Here is a 27282-nt window from a genome sequence, read left to right as displayed (position 1 = left end):
TTGCTACTGTATAATGCCACATGTTATGAGTTCAATTACGGTAAATAACATTTGATTAATTAATGAATGTATGACAGAAATGACACAGTTCTTGCGAATGTGTCTGAGGAGAAAAATGGAAATGAAAATTAGTGCGGAATGGCTGAGGCTGAGATAGGGGTACACATATATGTGTAGACACAATGTAATTTGTTATACTTATGTGGGGTTTTAGTCGACAACCTTACCAAAAATGAGTGAAAAATGAATCGAATGATCTGTTGAAACGAGCATTTTTGATTAAACAAACTGAAAACACACAACATAAAGTTGAAGTCACTGTGACGAAAATGTGGGGTTGCAGGACTGAACCCTGTCTTCGCTATCACGAACATTTTTCACTGTAGGTTTCAAAATTGATTTATTGTTGTCAAACGTAAATACCTCGCGATATTGCTTCTTCAATCAATATTGAAGAAAAGTGAGTTTAAGATTTTCTGAGTGGGAAGCTTAATTGTAATATAGTTCTTGAAATGATGCATGACATTTGGTGCTGTTCTTTAATACTACCAACCCGACTATGAATTTCAGAAAGGATACAGATAATGTGAGTGTAGTGAACCAAAGTTTGATTCCACTTTATTAGAGAGCTTTCGATTGCACTTTGGCAAATCATTTTGTTTTGACATCTCTGCTTATTGCAAGGCAGTCGTTAAATTGATGTGGTGGATGACACAGAGCAGTTTATCATTATTGAGAGCATTGGCCTGTTGATTTGATAATTTGAATTTTGTTTAGTTACGTAAGAATGAGAATACTTTTCTGTGATTTTAGGAAGATGCAACACGAAAGCTGTGAAACGTCTCGCAACAAATTTGTTTACGTTCGACATCACCGAAGAATTGAGGAAAATTCACGTCTCAATTTTAAGTTTCAAACATTTCACAGTCGAGTAAAGCGTACCGAATCTCAATACAAGTTTTAGACAACATAATTAAAACCTCAGAAAACAAGATCTGCGAAGTGATGTGTGCTAGTTTCAGAAACATAATATCTAAGCTATCCACTTGCACTTGGCACGTTTGCCCGTTTTATAAAATTTCAAAGTTTTAAAACTAATCTAATCATACCATGTATCAACAATCGACTACTACAGGTGCACATACATTATATTAAGTATACAAATCACATGCATACTTGTAAGTTCCCAAATGATAAATGTTTACACAAAATATTAGGTCAAGTAAAGTGTTGCCTCTTTGATAAAAAAAAAATCTGTTTGTTTGAATTGAAACCTCTGCCACACCGTACGAGTGTAGATATTTCGCGGTTGTTATAAATATTTTGGTATTTTGTTTACGTTTGAAGCGGTACATACTGTTTGATAATTAACTCCTCTTATTGGGTTAATTTAATTTTGTTTGTAAATTTACTCTTTGGATTTATTGAGTGCTGAATTTATCGTTTAAAATTCGCTAGAAAAGTATAGGAAGGAGATAATAATTTCTGTTATAATGTTTGTTTATCGCAATTTTATTGGAATTATAACATGTCTTCGTGGCTGTATCGAATATTGTGCCAAATTATATGCATAATATAGAATGTATCCAACCAATTAGAGTTTATTAGCTTTTTGTCCATATCCATTACCGACCGAACAGAGTGTGTTTCAGTTTGAGAGGAAATTAAATTAAAATTGGTTTTTTCAATGTGATTGTTGGACTGACCGTCGCAAATTAGCAGACATGTAGTCTACACAATAAACCTTTTTGCCTTTTACTGCACTAATAAAGAACAATGGAAAACTGTAGAAACAAAAAATTATTCGTCGGGCACATTACGTGAAATCGAAAAAGCTACAAAAATTTAGATAAATTTTGAGGATATTCAATTGAGAGAACACAATTTTCTGCAGAATCTGCATATCTACTTACTGTTAGAGCATCAAAAGAAACGACAATATTACAAGTTTATCCTGGCGACAGATCGGGAGCAGGAGTTTAGAAAATCCTAAATTTAATTGAAAATGAAAAAAAATCCTTTTGAGAAAATCAAAGTAAATCCTGACAGTGTGTTCATCGATGTTCCCATTCAATTAAGTGTTTCTCAGTCTATGATATCGTGGCGTTAAATTTGAATTCGCTAAGGGATTTTAAAATTTTGTGCCAAAATGTCATAGCCTGGAAACATTTTATTACCTGGCTACATCAGTGACTTTTAAAGCTCTAAAAAAATCTCAAATATATTCCGAACTAAAAGAAACCAACTGTAAAATTAAAGGAAAAGTCTTCAAAATTTTATCCATTCATTCCACGCGTGACATAAGAATAAAATGACGACACGAACGTCTGTATTTGTATATAGTAACGTCAATATAGCAGCATGCGAATAACATGAACTGGATTTAAATTGTTGATTTCTACAATTCTACAGCTGTAATGCAAACCACAAAGTCTAGATCTCGATAGCATCATCAAACATGAAACTAATTGACCGCTTTACCTAACCCAAACGCAACAAGTTGCTGAAATGTTGAATACAAAAAACCATTTGATGTTTTAAGGATCATCTCAGCTTATTACTCGACGCTTAGCTGCCACGAATGATATCAAATGAATAAAGAGTAAATAAATAAACAAAATGTGCTGGCAAATATAACCATCTTTATTTCACGCAACTAATTTAAAATAATTCTCTCCATTCATTTGAAAATTGAAACCTCAACATCAAATTGGCTGAAATGCAAACAAAAGGATAAAGAGTTGTGTTCGACTGTGTTCGAAAGGATGACTAAAATATCGGGTTACGACAGTGATGGACAAGTGCTATTGGTTTATTAGTTGTATACACAAACACATAGCACTAAACCTGTAGCTTACCAGATACATTTTGATTGACAATGAAAAATCGATTTAATTAACTTAATATGTTCGATCAATTCGAGGATTAAATTAGATACAAACTGCTGAATTGTATATCGAACAAAGCGGATTATCAATTCAATTAGCTGGAAATTCAATTAACAATTGCGTTAAAACAATAATTAACAGATGGCTCGAGCTGTACCATGATTTGAGCAGCGATGCATAAGAAATACGATTTCATAATTCATTCATTTACTTGAAAATAGACGTTTAATCAATAGTCTCAAACGGTATAATTGTTCTACCGTCTGATGATAATTTAAATTTGAAACTCAATCTTTATTACCTACTTCGCCTCATTTCCCTCATAATTATTTCATCGGGTCAACGTAATTTTAATACCTACGGTAAGCTTGCAATTTAATTATCCGTATCGCAAGTTTTGTCGATCATAAGAAGGTAATTGACTATCCCAGACGTACCCAAAGCACCGTGCTTCATCTGGGTGATTGATATTTAATCATGAAACACAAGCTGTTGTTAGAAATTTTAGTTTTTACGTAGAGAAAATAGTCTAATGCAAAACCCATCCGCTGTATACCGGCGATAAATCATTCGCCTACTCATATTCCACACAAACCATGCAGCTTAATACTTCGAAAGTGTTAGAAGTATACTTTCTCAGCGCCAGTGTTCTCAAGAAAATCTGCATTACGTACACGTTTTGCTCAATTGAACAAGTTAAATGTAAAAAAAAAAGTTTACGATGAACGCTAAACTTAAACGGAAAGTTTCGCTTTTAATCAATTTTAAATTGAACCGACCTGTGGTGGTTAAAAACTTATGACAAATGGGAGAATTTATCTTAAAAAAGTGAAAGAAAAAAGAATGTTAAACGAAACACTACGAGAGAGGACAATTTATCACGTCGAATCGCAAGAATAAGAACACACCACACCGAAAATTGTTTCCGGAAAATATATTCGAGTTCCATTTAAAAAGGTGTATACATCAGGTTGTAGCAGTAAAATAGAAGGAGTTAATTTCGACCGAAAATAAAAACGATACCACATGGTGCTAGGGTATTATTTCGCCTATCCCATTTTAAGCATAGCAATTTAACAAGCTATGACAACAATGACTATGTGAGGATAGTGTGCTATACGCTGTGGCAACATCCGAACTACGGAAAATGTAGAACAAGTTAATATGCAACATTTTGCAGAATTAGGTAATTTGGGTTACAATGGGTTTTTAGGTCAGCAGTGAGTGTGCGCGCATAATATTTATACATACATCTAGATAGATATTTTCCAGCGGAGTTGTACGACGACGGTAGAAAGGTAATAAATTTTCCCTTTTTCCCAGGGATGTGTTCAAATTCATGTATGCATTAATATTAATGCCATTCGCTAAATTATATGGTCATTATTTTTGTTTATTTAAGTGGAGGATTATAATGCATACTAGGCGGCATTGTTTTAATAATACTTTGGCGGTGATGAGTCGGTAGTTTATCATAATAATAACAATAATATTGTGTTGAACAAATAAGCGTATAGTCATGATGATTTGATGGTTGACAAACACTGCTGCCCGGATCAGTGTTTGCTGTAGAGCGAAAGGGTAATGGTAATGCAGCTGGGGGGATGCATAAATCCATTGGGAAACCACAATAGTTCAAATATAAATATTTTTTTTATTCGACATCTGTGTGTTTTCCTATCCATTTGGCTACCCGAGTAAAAATGAAAGTCTCAAAGGTTCGAAGAGAGACGTCTCACGTCTCACAATACAAAGAATTTGAAACCGTGAGACGTCTCTTTTCGAACCTTTGAGACTTTCATTTTTACTCGGGTATTACCGTTTTGGAAACAGTGAGCGCATTACGATGGTTATAATACATGAATCTATTACTTCTATTAATTAACGTATTAACATTATTTTCTTACATGTAGTGAATTCGACATGTTTTCTAATATGAAAGTTGTTGAACTGATAAAAATCTAGATTTTGGTTAGGAATGCGTTCGCAAGAGCAATAACATAAAAAATCAAGATTTTTATTTGTTAAACAAATTTTGTGTCATAAAGCAGAAAACATGGCTAATTTCACCTGTACCAAAATGTGTCCTAGTGTAATGGATCATTTTCGCAGGGGGTATACAGCCGTGTAATAGTCAATTTTCGCATGGGGCAGGCAATAAATTCTTTTACTTCACTTGTTTTTAACATTAATGTAACCAAATAGACCCATAGCTATTCCTCATTGCGCAATATTGTGTTTGTTGTCGACAACAGATGTTTAGTAAATGTGTAGAGAAATGAATAGTTGGAATCTGCCTAATTAGTTTCTAAAGATTCTTACTTCTTTGGTCACATGAGTGAGTATATCTTGCTTTCCAAATTTCCATAGCCATATGTGAAGCCATCTTTTAATTTATGGATAAAAGCAACTCGCACGTTCAGAGTTTGTTTGGTCCACAATTTTTTTAATCTTTTTTCTTCAATTGTAAACAATCGAAAGTTCTTCTTTGTATAAACTTAACCAGTTAAACGAGCGGTTAAATTACTTTATCGAAGCACTTATCTCTTAATACTTTAAGTATGTAAATAAGAAAATGTTTGTCGTCATTATCCACAATATGATAAAGTCACTGAAAGTGACTCACTTTAAGAAAAATACGAAGAAAAAAAAGAAGAGCATCTTGAGAGGAGAGCGATCAAACAAACTCAGACCCAGAAGTTTTACTACTCAACTGAAATTGGCGTTCAAAAGGAAAGTTTTTCGTTTGAAGTTTTCTTTTCTGTCATAAATGACTCAATTCACTGCAAAACAGAACCCATTTCCAAAACAAACCAGTACTTGATGTATAATGAAGTATCACACATTTAAACTGAATAAAGGCGAACACTGCGACAAAAAAGAAATGGCAAGAAAACTAAACAACTTTCGATTAGAATTTGTTGAAGTGCACTTCAAATCACAGTGCATTAAAAGAACAGAAGCAGAACAATGTTTCAAAGGACTTGTTCTGTAAAGTTTCATTTTATCCTCTCGCCTCCACTGTATATTGTATAACAAAAAGAAACTAGTACTCCACTACGGCAGTGAATAACTTATCGGTACAATGCACAACGACCAACAATATGAAAATTTATTCCCTTTTTATACACTACACTACACACATTTCCATACAAACAAATGACTTTTTCTTTTAAGTTTTTCTTTATTTTACCGTAATTTCCATAAAAACACATTAATTTTACTTAGCGTTTTTTTCCCGACGAGGAAACCGTATAACCGAGATTTTGTTCCACGTTTCGTTGCGTTGCGTTCTATGTGTATATATTTATGCCGTTGGCAAACTAAACTGGATAAAAGGTTGCGAAAAGTAAAATAAATTTCATTTTTGACTGTTTCTTCGATGCAAACACCGTTAATATCATCTAAGACTAAACAAAACTCATAATCCAGTCGGCAAACTAGGCAGTGTGGATAAATATGCACAAAAATAAAATGTGAAGAAAACAAATTTTTTCCCTTTCATTCTATCTTCAAGAATAATATGGAGAGTTGTAGAATCAACATACGGAACGAAGAAAACAAATAAATTTATTCTTTGATTAGCTTCTTATCTTGGGTGGATAACTAATGGACTGGTTGGGCCGTTATCATTTTTAATATGATTTTGTAAATAAGGGAGATGTTTACATAAGATTTTGTAATTTAAAAGATAATGATTATGGGTTATGTGCGCTCGGTGGTGATATGCTCGCTTGTTTATATACAATATGTATATGTGGGTAATTGAGAGAATCTATGATTTTGTGGTTATTTACTTTAATGGAATTGAGAGAAAATGAGAAAATGAAGAATCCGTGATAATGATAACGATAATTGGTCTGACGAATACTCGCCTTGTGAGTACTTTGGTTTGTGCTGATATTAGTACAATTTTCATAGGACTGGAAGGAAGAATGGATTAAGAGGATGAAAATTTCATTACTGGAAAGGATGTACTTAATACACCACAATGTCTCCGGTAGAAATTTACAACGTTGCAGAATTAATTGGTTCTCTATGGCAATGTGGTAAGTGAAGCTGAGTGGGGCTGATTCAAAAACCTAGAGTTTTATGTTTATTCTTGATTAGATGTTTCTTGAAATTGACTTCGACTTCTTATCGCTGCAGTTACAATAAGTTTTGACATATCTTGAACCCATAAATAAATCTCCGATAGATAAAACGTTAATTCAATACAAAGGATTGTGATAAGAATGTGGTATACGAGCAATAATATGGCATGGATAGAATGAAACATGCCACATCAAAATACAAAGATAAATTCCCTCAAGATGTTCCATTCATCTTTTGATGGTTCACCATCAGCAGAAGAAAGAAACTTCCAGCGAAAATACAAAGATTGATTGGCGAAAAAATATTATGAAAGATATGGCGAAATAAAAAATCGTAAAAATATCGCACATTCTATCTATCATATCCTTCATAATGAAATTGTTGTAACCGCTATGGTGACTATGGCGCGTTATGTACCCGCAGGGTATATATCAGAGCCCGTTATGATTATTTTTATCCGAATAGTAAAAAAGTAGGAAAGGAATTACATTCTTTCCCACATTAAACGAAAATCAATAAAATGATAAATGGCAGTTGAGAAATTTTCTATAAAAGAAAATGATAACGAGATGAGATTTGATGATATCGTTTATTGTTGGTGGATACAGTATTTTAGGATAGTTATTGTATTGAATTGGTTTCGAAAGCGATAGTGTAGACGTTTATAAATGTAAGTACTTACGTTTGCTATATCCTAGATCTGATTTATTGACTGGAATATTACCATTTGGTTCTAATCGATCTAAGTATTCTTCGGAGTTATAGCCGTTAAACGGAACTTTGCTGTTATGGTTATTGCCATGGCCACGATGATGATTATGATGGTTGGAGTCTTCGCCGTCTTCTCGTGATATCGCTGTAATTAGAAATACGTTTTATATTAAAAATGATTCTCGGAATTGGAATTCAATTGATCCAACTATGTTTGAGTTAGGATAAATGCAAATTTTCCCATTTTTACGACTATCATTACATATAGCTTCATAATATTAATGAGCTTTTCCATAAGTACTTTCATGTCGTATCGGTTTAACAGAGAGATAACATTTAATCTATACTTATCACTAGTCACTAGTAGGTATCATATAAAGAACATTAATGTCGATCTGGATATATCACAGTCAAGTTAATAGTAAATATCCTTCTTGTCATGTCGAATTTACAACAAAACTTAAATTAAAACTAAAATTTCGACCTAACCACCTGTTATAGACAGCAATGACAAATATAAACGACTGACCTCCGGTTAACGTGGTATTATATAGAGAAGTGTATTTATGTTCAAACGAATGAAGGAACAGACTTTGTGTGGAATAATGAACAAAAGAAGTAATAGATGTATAAGGGGATGTATAAATCGTCAAAGGAATACATACCGATTTTGATGTTTACGGTGTCATCCTATCCATTAAACGTAGTTGTCTTTAAACTTTGAAAAGAACTGCCTTCTGTTTTAGGCTTTGTATAGACTTAAGAACTACAATACTTATGAGAGCATATTGTATGGCTTTAGTCGGGCTATCAAAACTTTAGTTCTTCGAAAATCATAAAAGTGCCTTTACACCACATAATCCAATAAAACCTTGAACAGACAATTAAATGTTAAACTGTTGGTGAACTTCTTGAAAAATTGTCATTCGCCCCTGTTACTACTACTCAAAAAAAAATCGTTAAATAAAAGTTTCAACCTCAATTGTGTTCCTCCGTATTTTTTCCCGCCATGATACAGTTAATTTATTACACAAAAACACCGTAATTAACGTCTATTGAACATGCCTGAAATCTGTAAATAATTTATTGTCTTGACTATGCTTTTGACATCATCAGTGAAAGACAAACCATTATTCCGTTCGAAAAACGTCAAATTACATAAATGGGTCGGACATCCCATAAACTGAACTCATTCATTGTGCTCCGAAAAGTGTCCGATATAAATACAATGATGTGATACTGACAAATAAATTGATGACCGCAATTTTTCTTCGCTTAAAAATGAGGGAGTGCTATCACGTCATTCGATATGAAATTAAAATTGTCTGTTCCGCAGCTGGTTCGATTTTCGTTCGATGTATGTTGTTTGTGTGCGTCTTGTGGATAGGTCGATCGAGAAAGGTATATTGAATTGGATGTTTTAGGTCGTTCTGTCGCTGAACTTTGGTAGATAAGAAATGAATGCAATTGAATAACATTATAGTGAATTGGGTTATTTTGAATTTAGGGCATCTGTGTACGGTGATTACTCAATAGAGATTTTTTGATAACGATGTTTGATTTATCAATCATTTTTGATAGAATTTGATGAATGGTTTGGCTTTTTCATGCAATTTTCAGTGGAATATTAAATGTAAAGCTACGGAGTATTCGCTGCTTTTATTCCAATATACTCCAATGCAAACCTGACTTTACAAATTCAATATTTTTAACTTTTAAAGGTGGAAACTGCTGCGAACTCAACTAAATCCCAATTACGTGCAAATCTTTTTGCTCAAAATATATTGGAAAATAATTCACATTCCATTCACTCGTCTGAATCTCTTCAGCAATCTAATATCCATCGATCATGTAAATACAAGCCGAGTGTAATATTTCTTTCAAATCAGCTCAATGACCATTAATTTACATCCAACTGATCCAATCAATGCGAATACAGAGAAATCTATTCATGTGGTTGATGAAATGTGTAGAGAAGGGTAGAAGCCAGAACGATATTTCACTAGAATTCGAAGAATTTTCCTTAAAGCAACCCATATGTGTTGGATAATAATATAACCCCTTCGTCGAGCGTCGTCCGTGTATTTTTCTTTATTTTTATTTTCGGTTTTTTGTTTATTTTTTCCAACTGTAAAATATCCGTTTTACGCTAAACTTTATTCATATGGTTCCATACGTCCACAATGGTTGTGTGCATGTAGTGTGCTGTTATTTCACTTTATTTATTTTTAAAATTGAAATACATCCACTTGAAGCCCATGAACCGCTTATTATGATATTTTCGTATTACACCGTGGTTGGTTGTGCAGATACGCAGTTCAGTGTTAGGGGGGAAAACAACCATGTTTTTATGACGTTTTTGTGTACTACTTATACTGCAGACATAAAACCAAAGCTGAAAAATCTACAATATTCTAAAGAGGTAAATTTTGAATGCGTTCCGACAACACTTTATGCTATTTGGATGTAAAATAATATGAATATATGGCCGCAAGAAAGACGATCTTAGCTAAGCATAATACCATAAAAGTGGAGCATAAAACATTTTACGATAAAAAGGATTTGAAAAAATAAAAATTTCGCGATTTTACGCCACTCGAAATGAGCATTCATTCATATATAGTTCAGTGCTATGATTCATTCATCAAAACCGTTTTTTATTTCAATAAAACTGGTGGAATATTAATTTCCATTCGCAATTTTACACCGACACAGTTGACTTTGAGCCGAGCCGTTTACGTTAAGTGCCTAAAATAAAATTCGAATTATTCTTTTCATAAACAATATTGTGAAAAATCATGGTGAACAATATTGAATCGATTACTATATTCATAAACTGATTGTATGGCGATCGGTTATACGTTTATAGGTATGGTGCACTTAAACGATCTATAACAGGAATTCAATTGCATTCACTTGTGTGATTTAGAGATATGAAAGCTCCTGTTTTAAACAAAGAAAGTGTCACGTACGTGTCTTTGTTTGATGAGTTCAGTGAACAATGAACTACTACTTCATAAGATGGATTAAAATCTCACACTTAACAAAGAGTTTAGAACAGAAATCTCACACGCACGCCAGGGAATATTAGACTACGATTCGAATACATGCACCATATAGAGACCCTGTTCTAAATTCAACATTTTGACCAAAAATTACATTATTATTAAGTTGTCAGACCACTCATTCTACCCAATAAAAAAAAGGCACACGTCCAAGTGGCTCCACAAAATAATAATGAAAATTTTGCTCATAAAATTCAATTATAAAATGCTGGATTTCGGAAAAACACGAACGAATGTACATTGTACAGTGCCGACAACAATGCAATTATGGACAAGAGCGACACAATTGAAATAACTTCATTTATTTTAACCTGAAAATAAAATTTCCACACGAATACTTCAGAATTTAAAATTTCTCTAAAATTTAAATCCACTTTTGCATCACCAATTTAATGAATGCTCCTCATGTCTGTTCGGTCTCTTCCAGTTTTTTTCCCTTTTTTTGTCATGTTCCCTTTGAAATATTTGTTTCAAGTACACACGGTTTCCCCATTATATTTCAAGTGGTGGAATGAAAGCTCGAAAGTCATTTTTGGTTTGATGCTATGTGCTGATGCACGCATATCAAACGACATTTTTTTTTTTGTTCAACTGTTCTTTCTTTCACTAATTGCTATAAGGATTAATTAACGCAAGACGAGTAAAGGAAAAGACGGGCGTTTTACTTAAAATATGAAAACGGCGTTTGACTGTTTTATGTTATTTACAAACAATTTCGCGCTCCTTAATGCTGTTTTATAACTGCAAACAAATTAGAGAAATAGCTTTTGCCATTTTTTTCTATGGTTACAACTACGAAAGCTCATTTAATTAGTTGGTACATATGGTGCAAAGCGATGAATTGTTTACCACATTAAGTGTATAAGAGACTAAGGTGTTATAATCTTATGCCATGCTTCCAATGCCTACGTTCACACCTTGGCTTTCATTTCGTTTTGGTAACATGACTATAAAAAGAATGAATTTGAATATAATTCAAGTGTCATCGTAATAATGTAGACATTGGCTTTTGAACTGCAAACCATTGTTCCATACGAGTACAAAGAACGTTGATAGGTATTTTCTCTTGTCGCATCTTTCACTACAATTACGATTGTGTGGCTCAATATCCCGGGAGACTTTAGCCAACAACTCCCCTAAGTAGTAAACTTAAGTCTCTGACGGCAATTATCTATGCATGATGAAGAGATACAAATTTATGTGAACCCAAACAAATTTGGTGAAAATATTTTAATTAAAAAAAAAAAGTTTCTTCATATTCAGTTTCATGTGAAGTATCGCATAATGCCATTAAATAAATGAAATTTCCGAAGAATTAATTAACCCAGCAAAAGGCATGTTGTTAAATTTCATCCTGTTATAGAGCTTGCAAACCATGTCATAACTCATTTCCACAATAATACATATTCACGCTAAAGTGTAAGCATACAATTTTTTTTTCTACCGTGATTATGGGAGCCTTGGGGAACAGCATGAACCCTCCTAAATGTAATTATTGCTTTAATTTAAAAGACCCCACATTTGGAAGCACATTCGCATGCACATAGTACATACATATACCGAGTGGTTCGTTAGGTTGTGCATAATATAAACGGTTATCACTCTTTATGTTTATTCAAATAAAAAATTTCCTTTAATTTTGGTGTAATCATAAAAAAATATTTAGTGAATTAAAGTATGGAACGTGGGAGCGTCTTCATCTATCGATCTACTTAACATTCATCAATGCAATATGGTCGTTTAAACAATTCATCCCCTGCTTTGGTTAACATGATTTTCAATTTAAATTCGAATATGAATTTTAAATGGGGTGGGCCCAAACATAGAAAGACCATCTAGTCGCACAATTCATTGATGTCGTCCCGCAATGTTAACATAATAATTCCATTGATTCACGTGTTTACGTTCTGTATATTCAATCATGAAACGATACTTCGAAATTCGAATTAACATCAACTAAATGCTTCAAGTATCGACTGTCTGATGGAATTACTATGATTTTGTGTTTATTGGGTATACATTTTAAAAAGACAATAACATCCCTTCTCGTTGTGGTTGTTTTACCCGATGCGCACGTATTTAATGATAAATATTGAGTCTTTACATTGAAAGTCATGACTATGACTTTTCTGTATAAATTTTCATAATTTGCATAGAAATGCGATGCTGAGATTTTCTCGTCTATGGTTTCTGTATTTAATAAAATATCTCCGAAAACGTAAAGCGTATACATGTTCCGTATATATTCATATAAACAAAATATGCCATCATCATAAACCATAAGCAAACACAAACACACAGTCGTGTTATAAAACCATGGAATGTTTCCTGAACCCAAAAAAGGATTTATGACTTAAAAGCAAATACTGACGGATAAATGTTAGCCATTTAGATAAAATTGAAATAAATTCTTAAAACGAGACGAATGTGTTTGTTTGTGCAGAACTCCAGTGGTAATTCATAAAAGGTGACAGAGAATCCTGCAACCAGCAAGGACTTTATACTAAATCGTACGATTTCAAAGGATTTCATTGTTGGACGAATAGAAATTAGACTACTTGTACTCTTATACAAAATATACGTTAGCTTTAAACAGAATAGTTCCGGCCAAATTGATTTGTTCATGTGTGGGGGATTATTTGCAATTTACTGGATAAATAGAGGAAATGGATATTCAAAGCACAAAGTATAAAATCTTGTCTGACAAATGACTGTCATTCGTTTATTCATTTGCTCATTTTACGGTCTCTTTGATAGTTCCGACTTTAGGTTAAGTTTTCTGATATCTGAATGTTCATGTTGAAGACATCGAATTAAATACATTTTTCACATAGAATACGATTTGTTTGATAAGACGTTAACTGAAGTCATGATCCTCCTTTTTAACTAAGTAAATAATTGCTTTGCGAGCGGTTCTTAAAACCATTTCTCGTGTTCAGTTAACAAAAGATTTTATTTTTTTCCATATTTTTAGTTTTTATGAAAATGCATTTTGTTTTTAAAAGAAAAAACTTTCCTTCTACGAGAAATAGTCGACGTTCATTTTTCTTTTGTGGCATTTCCGTGAAAATGTTTTATATCGTCTGGTTATATCTACCGAAACGACGGTGCATTGGATACAAAAAAAAAATCCTTTTATTCTCTCATATTTCCAACACGCAAAGTTATAGTCTTTGGAAAATCCTTTAACACATTGTTGAAAATAAAGATAGAGAGAGGAAAAATTCTGATTACAAAGTTTCATGAAGCGTCGTCTTCCGATCATGATTATAATAAAGATATAAATTTATGTCGTTGTAGGTTTACAGTTTTGAAACAGTATCAAGTTCTCTGGATTGGATTGAATTTTTTTATTTTTAAATTTAAATGAAATGAAAAATGGTTGTCGTTTAGTTAGATATCTCATAGTAAACATCTCCAATGGAAACGATATTACAACAGAAATCAATGTCGGTAATTCGTACTTTGGACCGGAAATTTATGGTTCGATGACAATTTCTTGGTAATGGGGGTAGAAGTTCTCACAACTTACTTTAAATCGAAGTACAGTGAAATTTAGTTATTAGAACTTTGCTTCAGACAAATTTTCAGCAAAAAATCGTTCGATGTGTCTTCAAAAACGCACAAGCTCAAATTGTACTGAATGCTGTTCTGAGCTCTTAAAAGGTCCCTGAATCGATACCCGTTCTTAGTTTTTGGGTGCATTTCGTAAAAACTTCTTTTTTGTTGAGAAGGGGTGTGAACGAGGCATTGAAAACGTGTTTTGGTCCTATTTTTCATGACGAAATTTTCGAAACTGTCAAATGAAGTTAGAACTTTTTCTATTCAAAATCGCGATTGCTGCATCTGTCAATGAAAACTAGGACCACAACACGTTTTCAATGCCTCTTTTGTTTTGAGCATTAGAAATTTAATTGAAACAATTTATTTTACCCGAAACGGATCGCCGCTAAATATTTTATTGACACCAAGTCAGTGCTGATTAGTCGGATATGCAATTCTTAAATTGTATTTAATTTTGAAAAACTCTTAAAAATTCTGAAATTTCTGAAATCTGAGAATTTTACGAAATTTTTGAGTTTTTCAAGAAACCCTGGGCCAAATGTATTATCAGGAAACATCTAGAGCCTCTCAAAAGTTGTTTTTCATATATCGAAATAAAAATTTATTGCGTTTTCGCTCCTGATTTTATATCTCATTCATCATATTACAGAAACACCAGCTTTGTTTTGAGCCATATTCCCATGTTATCACTACATAACTCATTTCATCTTTCAAGAATTTTTAAAGATAAATCTAAACTGAAGACTAAAGTTACAGCGAGCGTTTCTGTTCCCTTCAAATTTTTAACAATTTCCCTGAGAAATGCAACTATTCCAATTATACTAAAGATAACTAGTCTCTTATATCTCATTCGCTGCTGATGATCCAAACAAAGTTGTAACCTCAAAAGGAGGCACATCTTAAGCAGCTAAAGCTGCTTAACCATCATCCTAGGTTTTCTTCATGAGTTAGATAAATCGTTTGTGAGAAACTTTAATGCAGACACTCTTGCATTACTGACCCAGTGCAGAAACTACAGTTTGCATAATCTGTTTAAATTAATCCTTCAATACTTATAATCTACTTTTGGGTAGGACCTTTGGCGATTTTACATAAAAATAAAATTCAATCCATCATCACGGCGACGCTAATCATCTGGGTAGGTAAATTATTTGTATTGAAATCAGCAATAATTATCATTAGATCTAGTGTGTCACCCACCCGCGTTTCTTTCTTTGGATAACCGCTCCATAATTTAGAGTCCTAACCATTAACGACGTTTTACATAGTGACTCCGTTGAAGATTGAAAATGAAAGAGAAAATGGACACACGAAGGCCATGATTCTTTCTTCTTTCTTTCAAAAAATTGACTGAAAATTCTTAATCTTCGGAAAATTGGTTCAAGAAGTTTTACACTAATAGCCGATGCGATTCCTTCGCCATGTAACGGGGTAACGTGGCCATTTATTTAAGATCCGTTCGAACGTCGCAAAAGATTATTTAAAATTTAGATCAATCCACGAAACCATCTATTTGTTCCAAATTTTTAACGGAGTGACTATTCGACACCAGTGTCGAATAGCCACACAACACAGTGCATGCTATTTGACACCGGTGTCGAATAGCCATACAACACAGGGCATGCTATTTGACACCGGTGTCGAATAGCCACACAACACAGTGTATGCTATTTGACACCGGTGTCGAATAGCCCAACAACACAGTACATGCTAATTGACACCAGACGCACTCATTTGTTTGGTTTTAAATATACGCAATGGTTAAAATTACTATTAAATGTGAAATTCAAATATTGATGTCAATAGGTTGTGGTTTCCGCAATGTTGGTATTTCGTGTAAGAAGGTCAAGAGGGGTCGATATTAGTAACGATGATAAATTGACATATTAGCTAAAAATTGTTGGTGCTCTGAACGTTGGAGATCCGTTGTTGTTGTTCTCTTTTCAAATAATTACATTCTGAATTTCTAATTGGAGTTTCCGACAATTGTAAAAAATATTCTCAGTGTATAGAGAAAACTGAAAATTAAAAATCAAAGAATAAAACAATTTTGCACTCAAGAAATAGCGAAATCATATTGGTTCCCCGTCTGATGATTGTTCTAAACCTGGATCGAAATATAGCGAAATTATAATTTTGACTAATGGTTAGTTAAAGTAACTAGAACTGGTACAATAATTATCAGAAATCGTAAACCGTATTGGAATGAAATTAAATTTGAAAAGAAAAATTTGGTTCACGGGTGGGGACCGAACCCACAACCTTCAACTTGCCGGGAGACAGTAAATGTTCGTATGTACGGAAAGCGACAGCGTTACATGTTGAGTATGTGTGTGTTGTAGAAAAGTTCGACAATTGATCAGCTTGTGTGCAACACACGATATGAGCTGTGACGTAGCATTTGAAAGAACGGTTCAAAATTAGAGTTGAAAAGAAGATGTCCACGGTGGCCCAATGGATAGAGCATCAGCCCGGCAAGTTGAAGGTTGTGGGTTCGGTCCCCACCCGTGAACCAAATTTTTCTTTTCAAATTTAATTTCATTCCAATACGGTTTACGATTTCCGAAATTATAAATTCACAACCAGATCCAAATCATCAGTGAAATAATGAAACATACCAAAACATCTTCAATGCCAGGCTCAACCCGTAATTCCCAACATTTATTATTTTCAATGCATATCAGTCTTACAGTTCCAACAAAATAACGAATTCTAAGAATTTAAAATTTTTTTCGCAATTCCGGTCCATAATCATCACCTTTCCATGCATCCATTTAATGTCGTTTTGAAGGTACTTATTTCACTGTATTCCCGGACACAGTGCAATATGAACTTTTTTTTCGCACGCAGTGCGATACCAACTTTTTTTCGCACGCTAAAGAATCTATTACCTTCAACGAAGGCTAAATTTTTATAAACGGCTATAGAGTCAAGGCTGTATACTTTGGGGAGGTCACGCAGATGCAGATACGCGGGTTACACACCACGTTTTATACAAAAAATTCACTACGCCATACAAATTTAATTTTGGTGAATTTGTTTGTATGGAAAAGGTGTGTTCCCGCATATCTAATAAAATGGCGGTCTGCGTGACCTCCCCAAAGTATACAGCCTTGTATAGAGTCACACAATTATACCGAACGTATTGTTGAAGCGTATATACTAAGCATTGACTACTCGATTTCATTCAACGCGTTACATCACATTGCAATGTGTATTATAATGCAGCCTTCTTGATCGTTCATGACCCAAAATCACATAAATTCTTGTCAGGTTTAAATTTTTATTCCTTAAAAGTATGTGGTCTAAAACTAGGATCCCATATGCTTGTGTTTCTGATCTTATATTAAAAATAATTTAATGAGTAAAGTCTGTTAAAATTAGAAGCTATACTGTATCTGTTCTTAATGATTAGGTCTCTCCTATAAAGTTACGCTAGAAATGTTAAAATTTGACGCCAATGTGATTTAGATATCTTTTTATCACAATTTCAAAAATGCAATGCGAAGATATGCATCTGAAAAAGTGAGAGAAATCAAAAATGGTGGTTTGATGAACTTTGCGAAGTGTTAAAAAAACTCAAATACTTTATCTACAGCTAGGGAAAAGCACTTATTAAACAAATAAAGTTTTCGTTTCTAGTTAACCTGTGATTTTTTTAGAAAACAAAATATATAGTCTAGATTAGCCAGACAACACAGCTGATGCTATTCGACACCCACCTTTGGGAGCCAGAAATAAATTTCGCGCGCGCGAAATTTATTTCTGGCTCCCAAAGGTGGGTGTCGAATAGCATCAGCTGTGTTGTCTGGCTAATCGACACTAGTGTCAATTAGCATCTACTGTGTTGTGTGGCTAATCGACACCGGATGCAAATAGCACGCACTGTGTTGTCTGGCTATTCGACACCGGTGTCAAATAGCATGCACTGTGTTGATTGGCTATTCGCATCCGGTGTCAAATAGCCACACAACACAGTGCATGCTATTTGACACCGGTGCCGAATAGCATCGGCCAATTTTTAAAGGCAAAACTGTTTTCCTATAACAATTCGTAAAAGGATGAATTCAGTTGAACCAAAGCAAATATTTCACTTTAGAAATATTGAAGTGTAGTAAAATAGATGGTGTCAAACAATTTGCAATCGTCATAGCGATCCCATGTAATCGATGTACAGCAAAGTACCGTAACCGTGGATTTACATAGCAACGTAAAAGTGACAGATGCAATGTTTTTTAAATACTGCAACCCGAAATTTCATTCATAAAATTAAAATTATGAATGAAATTTCGAGTTGCCGTATGAGAAAATTTTTGCATCTGTCACTTTTACGTTGCTATGTAAATCCACAGTAAAAATTTGATGTTTTTTACATTAGATTTAAAAATTAGAAATTTTAATTTTGTGTACGTCAACTTAAACGTATTGAATGGCAAAACAGTAAAGCAATCAATCAGTATCCCGTTGCATGTGAACTTATGAACTTTTTCGAATTTTAGCGCTCACAAAAAACAAACGATTTGTTACACCTTTTGATCTAGTACGTTCAGTACTGCCATTTTGACGTATTGAGAAAGCGAAATGAAAAACATTGTTGATGTTTACAAAATGGTTCGTTGTATTAATGGAATTCTGTCAGTAAGAGTTGGAATCAAAACTCAAATATTTTAATATAAAATATTTAGTGTTTGATGACGAAATGTTGTGGAATTGATAGGCCTTATCTTTAAGCAGGTAATTTAATTCATAAACATGCATCGAAAGATGCACTGATTGAAATTTTCGAATTCTTTTAGGAAAATGATCCAGCATCAACTGTTTACATTAGATTAGATCAGATTATTGACGGTCCAAACTTTGGGAAATAGATTTTTGTTTTAGAATCGATGCGTTATGATGATATTTATTGTTGTATAAAAAATCCAAGTGACATAAAAATCTCTACTGTAAAATGAAATTTTGGTGCCGCACATTGAGACTCTTGGAACATCGAGTGACTTAAAATCTCAAATCGGTCTACTGACCTCGGCCATCAAAAATTTGTTCTGGGACCCCCCTCAACTTTCTTGTGTGAACCTTTTCTCCGAAGAAACCAAAACTCTACGACGCCATCTTGTCGCCGTACCAACGTCGAAGTTGTTGCTATGTTTTGGCACATTTTTCGACATTTCTCAAAAACGCTTCCGACGATTTTTTTGATATGCACATCAATCGATAGGTATTTCCAGTGGCTATCGATTGATGTACATATCAAAAAAATCCATCGACAAATTTTGGAGAAAATCGAGAAAAACTGTCAGAAAAAGCAGTCTTTTGCTATTTGCGGCAGCTCACAGGCTTCTGGCGGCTCTCAAATGTGTTCTATTGGAAGCGCCGACCTCAAAAACCCTTTAGACGCAACTATCACGCCAATCCATTGATTTTACGCGAAATGACAGCTATTTTAACTTTCAAAAATTCCGACTTTGAAGCCACCTAGCGGCCAAGCGACGCATAAAAAAAAACTTTGACCCACATTTCCTGAATCAGCATCAAAAGCACTACCGAAACCAATGATAAGATCATTAGGTCCGAGGTACGGCCTCAGTCCTAACCTAGGTCCGAACTCGACTTTTTCCCATCTCACCAACCTAAAAAACACTCCAACCTACTTTTTAGATTTTTAAAAAGGACGATGCCCTTCGGGCATTGTTTTTTAGATTGTTGGAAAGTCATGTATTAAGAGCGCAGCGCTTCGCGCTGCGCGCTCAATAAAGAACTTTCAACAACTTTGTATAACTGGTCGTATAACAATTCGCTCTGTTTCTAGTACAACAATGAGGAACGTATACCATAGCATAACATTGCGAATGAACAAACTTGGAACAAACTTACCAAATGGACCCAGTACCTGTATTTTCTTACAACTTTTCGGTTTAACTTACCTGAAAGAAAAGGAAAAATTATGTTAATTCAATGTTTTCAAGTGGATGGTACATTTTGTATTTTCTTAATGTAAAAGCGTTCAACCTCTAAAATTGATTATATGAATTAGAGCACTCAAAGTGAAATGTAAGTCTATCAATAACGTATGTAACTCAAGAAATGTGTGATCTTGATGCCACCCCTCAACAGATAGATAATAAACATCAATTGAAATCTGAGTGTCTTTGACCTTTTGTCTGCTATCTACAAACATTTTCTCGGTTTTAATGGCATTGTGGAGATTATTCGGGTTGTATTTGTACAGGAATTCATTCGTATTATACGACGAGTTAACTAAAAATCAAATGTCTCGATATTATTTTTATGGTCCGTGACCTGTTACAACGTTCCCCTCTCATTTCACAACCCTCTAACTAATGTTACTTGTACGGAAAATATCTTCTGTAATTGTTTTCCATTGTTTGTCTTTACATTGAGACTTAAACCAATATGGCATTATTGATTTGTTTGTGCAGATAAAACATTCCACTTACTTCGGCGATTCTAGCGCAGAGATCACATCAATGTTATTGTCTCAATTGTTTGTTATAGTCAGCAAATGACGAAATGAAAATCTTCCAATCGGTGTAATTGTACACAGAACAACAAATATATATATCGATTGACTATTTGGTTGTCGTTCGATTCGAAGCTATATTTAAACACACGCAACGTTTCAATAGCCTCCTGCCACAACTGTATAACTATATACCACGTATGTACGGCACAGTAATCAAACTTTTCAACCCCATAAATTTCAATAAGGAAAATGATTTTTATTCAACGTGGATCTCACATGTTAATATGTCGAAAATTGTCCCCTCTTTTTTTACATGGTTGTAAATAAATCGCTATGCCCATGCCACTCAACACATTATTCTTATATTAGGAAACCATCAGCTGTCCCCATTCTCACAGCTCAACGACAAATAGTATCTACTCCATGTCACTTAGTGGAACGCAGCTCATATTCAAACGTAAAAAGTGGATGTAAGGTGTGCTGTGTGTTGTGTTCTATACAATTTTCTTCCTTACGGTGGAGAATATATATTATGACTTTTCTGTTATACATGTCGTGCATGGAACAATGGAATTTTTGTCCTTCCCTGATAAATTTTCTTTTCCATGTTAACAGTTTATGGTGTAACATCAGTCAAGTTTGGTGATGCGAATAAGGGAAGAGTGTTGGAAACATGAATATCTACTTTGAGAACAAATTTGTTTTACTTTGCCAAGCAATTTGAATAAATATTTTTTTTTTGTTATATGCAGTCCCGTCCATTCCATGTCATTTGTCTTGAGCATATATGATTGGTGATACGTTTTGAATAAGAGCGTATTGTTTTAGGAATAGAAATGGCTTAGCATCAAAACAGAAACTTGTTTTTCGTTTCGTAAAAATAACATAGCCATGGTCGTAGCAATGGTCTTAGGGGTAGAAAATTAAATAAGAATTTTGCATTTACCCTAAAAGACTTTCAGGACTGCATGAATAATGCATGTCGTATCGCAGGTACTTAAATAGAATTGAAAGGTCCACCATGTTAAGCTCTTACAGTGTAAGGATTCAAATACTATACAAATTACTGCGAACAACGATGACTACGTCGTACATTGTATTATACGCAGAAAACATGAAACTGATTGCAGTATTCATCCAAAGTCTTGCTAAACTTCAACCGATATTTATTGCCTATCGATAAATCTCTGCGAAAAGCGTTTATAAATGCAAAGCAAAGCAAAAAAAAAAACGAAAGGAAACATAAGGAATACCCAGTAACAAATAAAGGGCCAATTTGTAACAAACATTAATTTAGCGGAATTAAATTCCATTCCCCTTCCCTCCAGCACATCGTTTTGCTTGATATTTGTATTTTATTTGAACAAAATAAATAAGCGAGAAAGATATTCGCCGCAATACATATGTACGTGTATGTGTGACAAACAATGAATGTCTTAGCTTTATATCCTGTATCCCGGCAAAACTATATTCCGGATTATAAATCTCTTTTTCTCTTCAACACTCTTCCCTCGGACGCAATTTTCTTTTGTGTATGATGTCACTTCATTTCATTATTATTGGTCCATTGATTTGGTTGGAAAAAATGCCTTCATTCGGTTTTATTGCCCTCTTATAACAGTTGGATTTTCATGAATACAATATAAACTCGGTCGCTGGGACTGTGCGTATATATGCGAGACGATGAATCTCAAATAAAAATACATCCCCGACGAAAAAAAACAACCGTAATAATAAAACAGTTTAATTCAGATCGCGTGAAGACGATGTATTTGGATGGATGTTCTTTGTACATAAGTTATACAGAGTTTTTGCGGTGAATTAAGGCTTATATTTGCAGTAAGACGAAGAAATTGCCTTGTCAAAATTAATACATTTGATTTCTGGGGCTATAATAAAGTTGAGGTTGTTATTCGAATATTTCGGTGAGCTTATCATTGGATTATCGGAACAAATTCATTTAATAAATTGCCAATGTGTATGACAAATTTATTTTCTTATAGTTTTTGTTTGAACTTTGCGGCATACGGAAAGTATTATTGAACATCGAAGCGGTTTGTTTTCCTTTTATTATTTGGATAAGAATGAGTATATTGTGTGTTTGCATTATGTGGCTATAAATATTTATACAGAATTATAGCCGAAAGTTGTAAATGAAGAAAGAAAAACCAACACAGAAAAGCCAAATGAAAACGTCTCACTCAAAGAAAAACAATTCGTTAAATTAATCAATCGAAATGATTATGGGGAGAATGTAGATTGCATATTGTAAATCAAGACATACCGATGAGCTTCTTGGTTTTCTCGGATAATGTTAATGTGCCTAACAAGTCGCAATGTAACTGAAATTTATTTATTGTGAATATGTTTATGCGCGTGCGATGTCTTAGGGTGTTAAAATATGCATTAAACGTAGCTTACGACTATTTCCGTTTATGAATTTTCCTCGGCTTAATACGACCGTAGTAAAACTTTTTTTGTTTGGTTTTTGGAATTATTTATAAAACACTCAAGGGAAATTCGAAAGGTTTCGAAAGAAAATGTATATCCACACTGGAAGTCATCAAGCGGCAATATAAAATAATCAACAGCTTTGGTTGTTGTAATGCCACAGGTCACAGGTGTGTGTAATTGATGATTAACCAAAAAAAGTACATTTATTCTATTGATCGATGGCAGCGATATCACGAAGGTTTTATTGGACAATTGTTATTTTTAGTTCGACGTCAATGGTTAGTGTTTTGTTACACACTTAATGCTGTTTGACGTTCACACAATTAAACAGAGAAAGCAATTCTAAACTGTAGAGCTGCCGTAATCGTGCACTTGATTGATTTGATCACAATGTTTCTCTTTCGAATGCGTACATCGTTATTGGACATGGTCAAACCCCATAAAGTCATGGTAAAATTTCAGGTGTTGAATGGAAGGTAGTAGGAACCAAGACGTGATGGTAAACGCCCAGATGGTGTAACCAGTTACCCATGGAGTCGCGGTAAGCCATTGATTTGGGACGTGACTGTTGTGAATACCATTGCGGTTTCCTACCTAAACTCTACGTCTTTGGTCAGTGGAGCAGCGGCAGACCAGGCTGAGCGTCTCAAACATAACAATTACATCGACTTAAAAGCCAATTACAATTTTACGCCGCTTGCATTCGAAACCTTCGGTGCAATCGGACCTGAGACTGCCATTTTCGCGAAAAAGTTGGGCAAGCTGATGAAGGAAAACACTGGTGAACCTCGTTCACTAGATTACCTGCTGCAACGGGTGTCCATCGCGATTCAGAGGGGTAATTCAATTTGCATTAGAGACACCTTCAATGACGCGAATGATTTCAATGTTTTTATGTGATTATATTCTATGTGATATTTTTATACTTTTTGTAATTTTTAATATGGGCAATAAAAAAAAAAAAAAAAAAAAAAAAAAAAAAAAAAAAAAAAAAAAAAAAAGGAACCGAAAAAGTTAGGATATTGTATTTTACAATAGATTGAAATCGTATGGAAAGATAAAACCGGTAAAATGTCCTTTTGTTGCAATTTGTTCATTTATTAGCTTTATATGTTAAGTATAATTGGGCTTGGGGAGAACTATAAAAAGTGTGAAAAAAATATTGCGGAAGGATAGTCACCTGTTATCTATAACAACGACAAAAATAAGTGATATTCTGTTGCTAGTATTTCCTAATATAGCCAAATTTGTGGTAAAATAAATGAAGTAAAAGATTTTGTAAAACTCAAAGCCACATTTAAACAAATGAAGTAACAGATTTCATTATTTCATTTCATTTCATTAAGCTTCGAAGCGAATCGTTGTCGAATCAATTTTTATTTCTCTTAAAACCAATTCCAATTTCTATGTAAACCTCTTCCACATACATCGTCCATTTTTATCTTATTGTTCAGTAATATCATATTCATTAAATTCGTTTTATTTGCTCATAAAAATAAACTCGACATTTTTAAGTGAATTTTATATAACACTCAGCCAGCAGAAAATGTACACAACATTGCAAAAATGCACAACTTTCTATTTGCTGTCGTATCAACAAAAACCAAAATACAAAACGAATGAGGAATAAACTTTTCGGAAAAGCTCCATAGTGTGTATATAAATAGCGCACAAGCATCGAATCAATGAACTTGTATTATACAACAGGCACTTGACCTAAATTCTGAATCTGACGCGGTAAAGTTTCTCAGATTATGGAACTTAGATATTTATTGCTCCGTAAAAGTTCACGAACAAGAGCAAGAATGAAACGACAAATATTATAGCAAATATCGAAAGATAATGGCTTTATAAACTCAGACGATTACAGTTTCATCAAAACAATTTTCCGATTTTTATTTTGAATTCAATAGTTGTGTTGTATCTGTTTGCTGGACCAAAAGAAGTGGTGTTTTTTGTTCGAACTGATAGCAGCAAAATAAAAATTGGAATCGAAACTAAATGTTCGATAAATTGTAAAAATAAATTTCCGGTGTTATACAAGTGGAAATGGGACATTCATAAATCAACTTTGCCTTCAACTTTGGCTTTTAAATTGGTTGCTGTCGCCAGTATCCAGCGGAATTATTTGTAGCTTCCTCCATGTAAGCCATTTTTTGTTTAAGACGAATGCAGAAATGACAACAATTCAGATGTTAGGTATCCAACGTAGAAGCAGACTCCATGGCAGTAATTAGACAGGAGAAACAATGAGATTGACATAAAATTGAATTCCTCTAGTACTTATGACAGCAACCAATTTCTGTTTTGATTCTTGGGTCTTGATTGAGTAATTACTTCTTTTCTCAAGAACTTACGTGCATCCACGATTTAAAAAGTTCAGAAGTTCAATCAATCAGAAGAAACAACTGAAGAATACTGCTTAGTCGATCTAATCACAAGGATGCTCGAGCATGCTCTACAAATTTAAATGGAAGGAAAGAGCATTACACAATTGTTTTGTTAAAATTTAAATGAGTTTCCTGACTGAAAGTTTTCTTTTTTTTCTGCTGATCCGTACTGTAAAACGCTTCCTCTAACAATCCCCCCTACCTGTAACGGTTAATATCATGCAGTTTTCACGCCTTGTAATCTTTACGCCATTCCTAAAATTATTCAAACATCAGCGCACAAAACTAAATCAAATCTAAAAGCTATCCAGCTGTGTTTGAAGCATATCATTACAAAGCATTTGGTACACAAAAACCCTGTCCAAGTTTATAATATTTTAAGTCGTATCATGCATTGATAAATTGAGTTTTCCTACATTTGATTCACTTATATATACTGCCATGACGCAAGTTAACGGTGTTGTTAAAAAGAAATGCTCAGTCATTGCTCACACTTCAGAAAAGAGAATTCCATTCAACCACAAAACCGGTACAGTATTTTCATTTCCCAACTATTTCTGATTTTTTTTTTCATAATTTTTCAATAAATATTTTCTGACATACATATACACCTCATTCCTGTCAGACTAATAGTCTACAAAATTTAATTCATTCATCATGTTTTCCCCCATTTATTTTTGGTTCTTACCATCCTACAATAAGACACACATTTGAAATGACGTAGTAAATAAATTTTAAAGAATATTTAAGAGGTGATAATGTCTTCTACATCTGATGTTGTTGTTTTTTTTTTTAAACAATATCAACTCCACTGTCATATACTTAACAGACATTCTAATCATTAAACGCAGACATACAGTAATCTTATGCATCTCGACACAGTCACAGATGTTCCCAAATTTCATAAAGACTCAAATTTACGACACCAAATTATGTTCCGAGCATTTGCAAAAATAAAACAACTTAACTTTTGTCGGTTCAAGCTTTTTTTTATCTTCTTTGTTTATTTTTGTTTTGGCTTAACATTATATTCACCGAAAATTGCCTAATTTAATCTTGGCCACATTAATTTACGATAAAAGAAAAAATTTGTTTTCGGAAAATAATAAATAAATTACCGAAGACACACTTCATGGATTTTCGGATTTCGGATTTTTTCTTTACTTTTCTTTGGTGTTACCAAGAGTGTTTCCAAATGACGTAATAAAAATTGGAAAACAAATTTTCTTTTCAAAAACAATATGTCGGTTCATCTATAACCAGGCATAATTATAGCAGATGTTTCGCGTTTAGGTGTCGTTACATGTTTTCCATTGACAACTTACAAATTCAATAAATACTGTCGAAAGAGAAAAAAAAGTTTTTATGCTTACTTTGTGAAGGGTAAAGACAGATTTAGCGAATTTTAGTAATCACGTCGGGGTTAATAAGTTGAATGATTAAGGAAAACTTTCTGAATTTCTATGGATTTTTTTTTTTCGTGTTTGAACGATGGTAGTTATTTGAGAGCTCAGACTATATTGGAAATTTAATACAATTTTTAAAGTTCTTGCTCTTTTATGCTATGTACTTATTATGAAACAGAGTTCATATACGCGTTTCGAACACAAACAATGTAGTTATTTATAATA

The 27282-nt window shown here is 33.6% G+C and overlaps 1 protein-coding gene across 5 annotated transcripts in view; it reads right to left on the bottom strand.

Annotated features, from left to right (window-relative positions):
- Positions 1-27282, bottom strand: part of LOC119079921 (cyclin-dependent kinase 14) — a 109910-nt gene that overhangs the window by 25820 nt on the left and 56808 nt on the right. For all 5 annotated transcript variants that reach the window (XM_037188016.1, XM_037188018.1, XM_037188019.1 and 2 more), the window contains one exon: positions 7666-7839. In XM_037188016.1, the coding sequence (XP_037043911.1) occupies positions 7666-7839 (174 nt within the window). The remainder of the gene's footprint in view (positions 1-7665; positions 7840-27282) is intronic.

This window comes from Bradysia coprophila, unplaced genomic scaffold, assembly GCF_014529535.1.
Source record: "Bradysia coprophila strain Holo2 unplaced genomic scaffold, BU_Bcop_v1 contig_350, whole genome shotgun sequence".
NCBI lineage: Eukaryota > Metazoa > Arthropoda > Insecta > Diptera > Sciaridae > Bradysia > Bradysia coprophila.
This window is presented reverse-complemented; position numbering and strand designations above follow the sequence as displayed.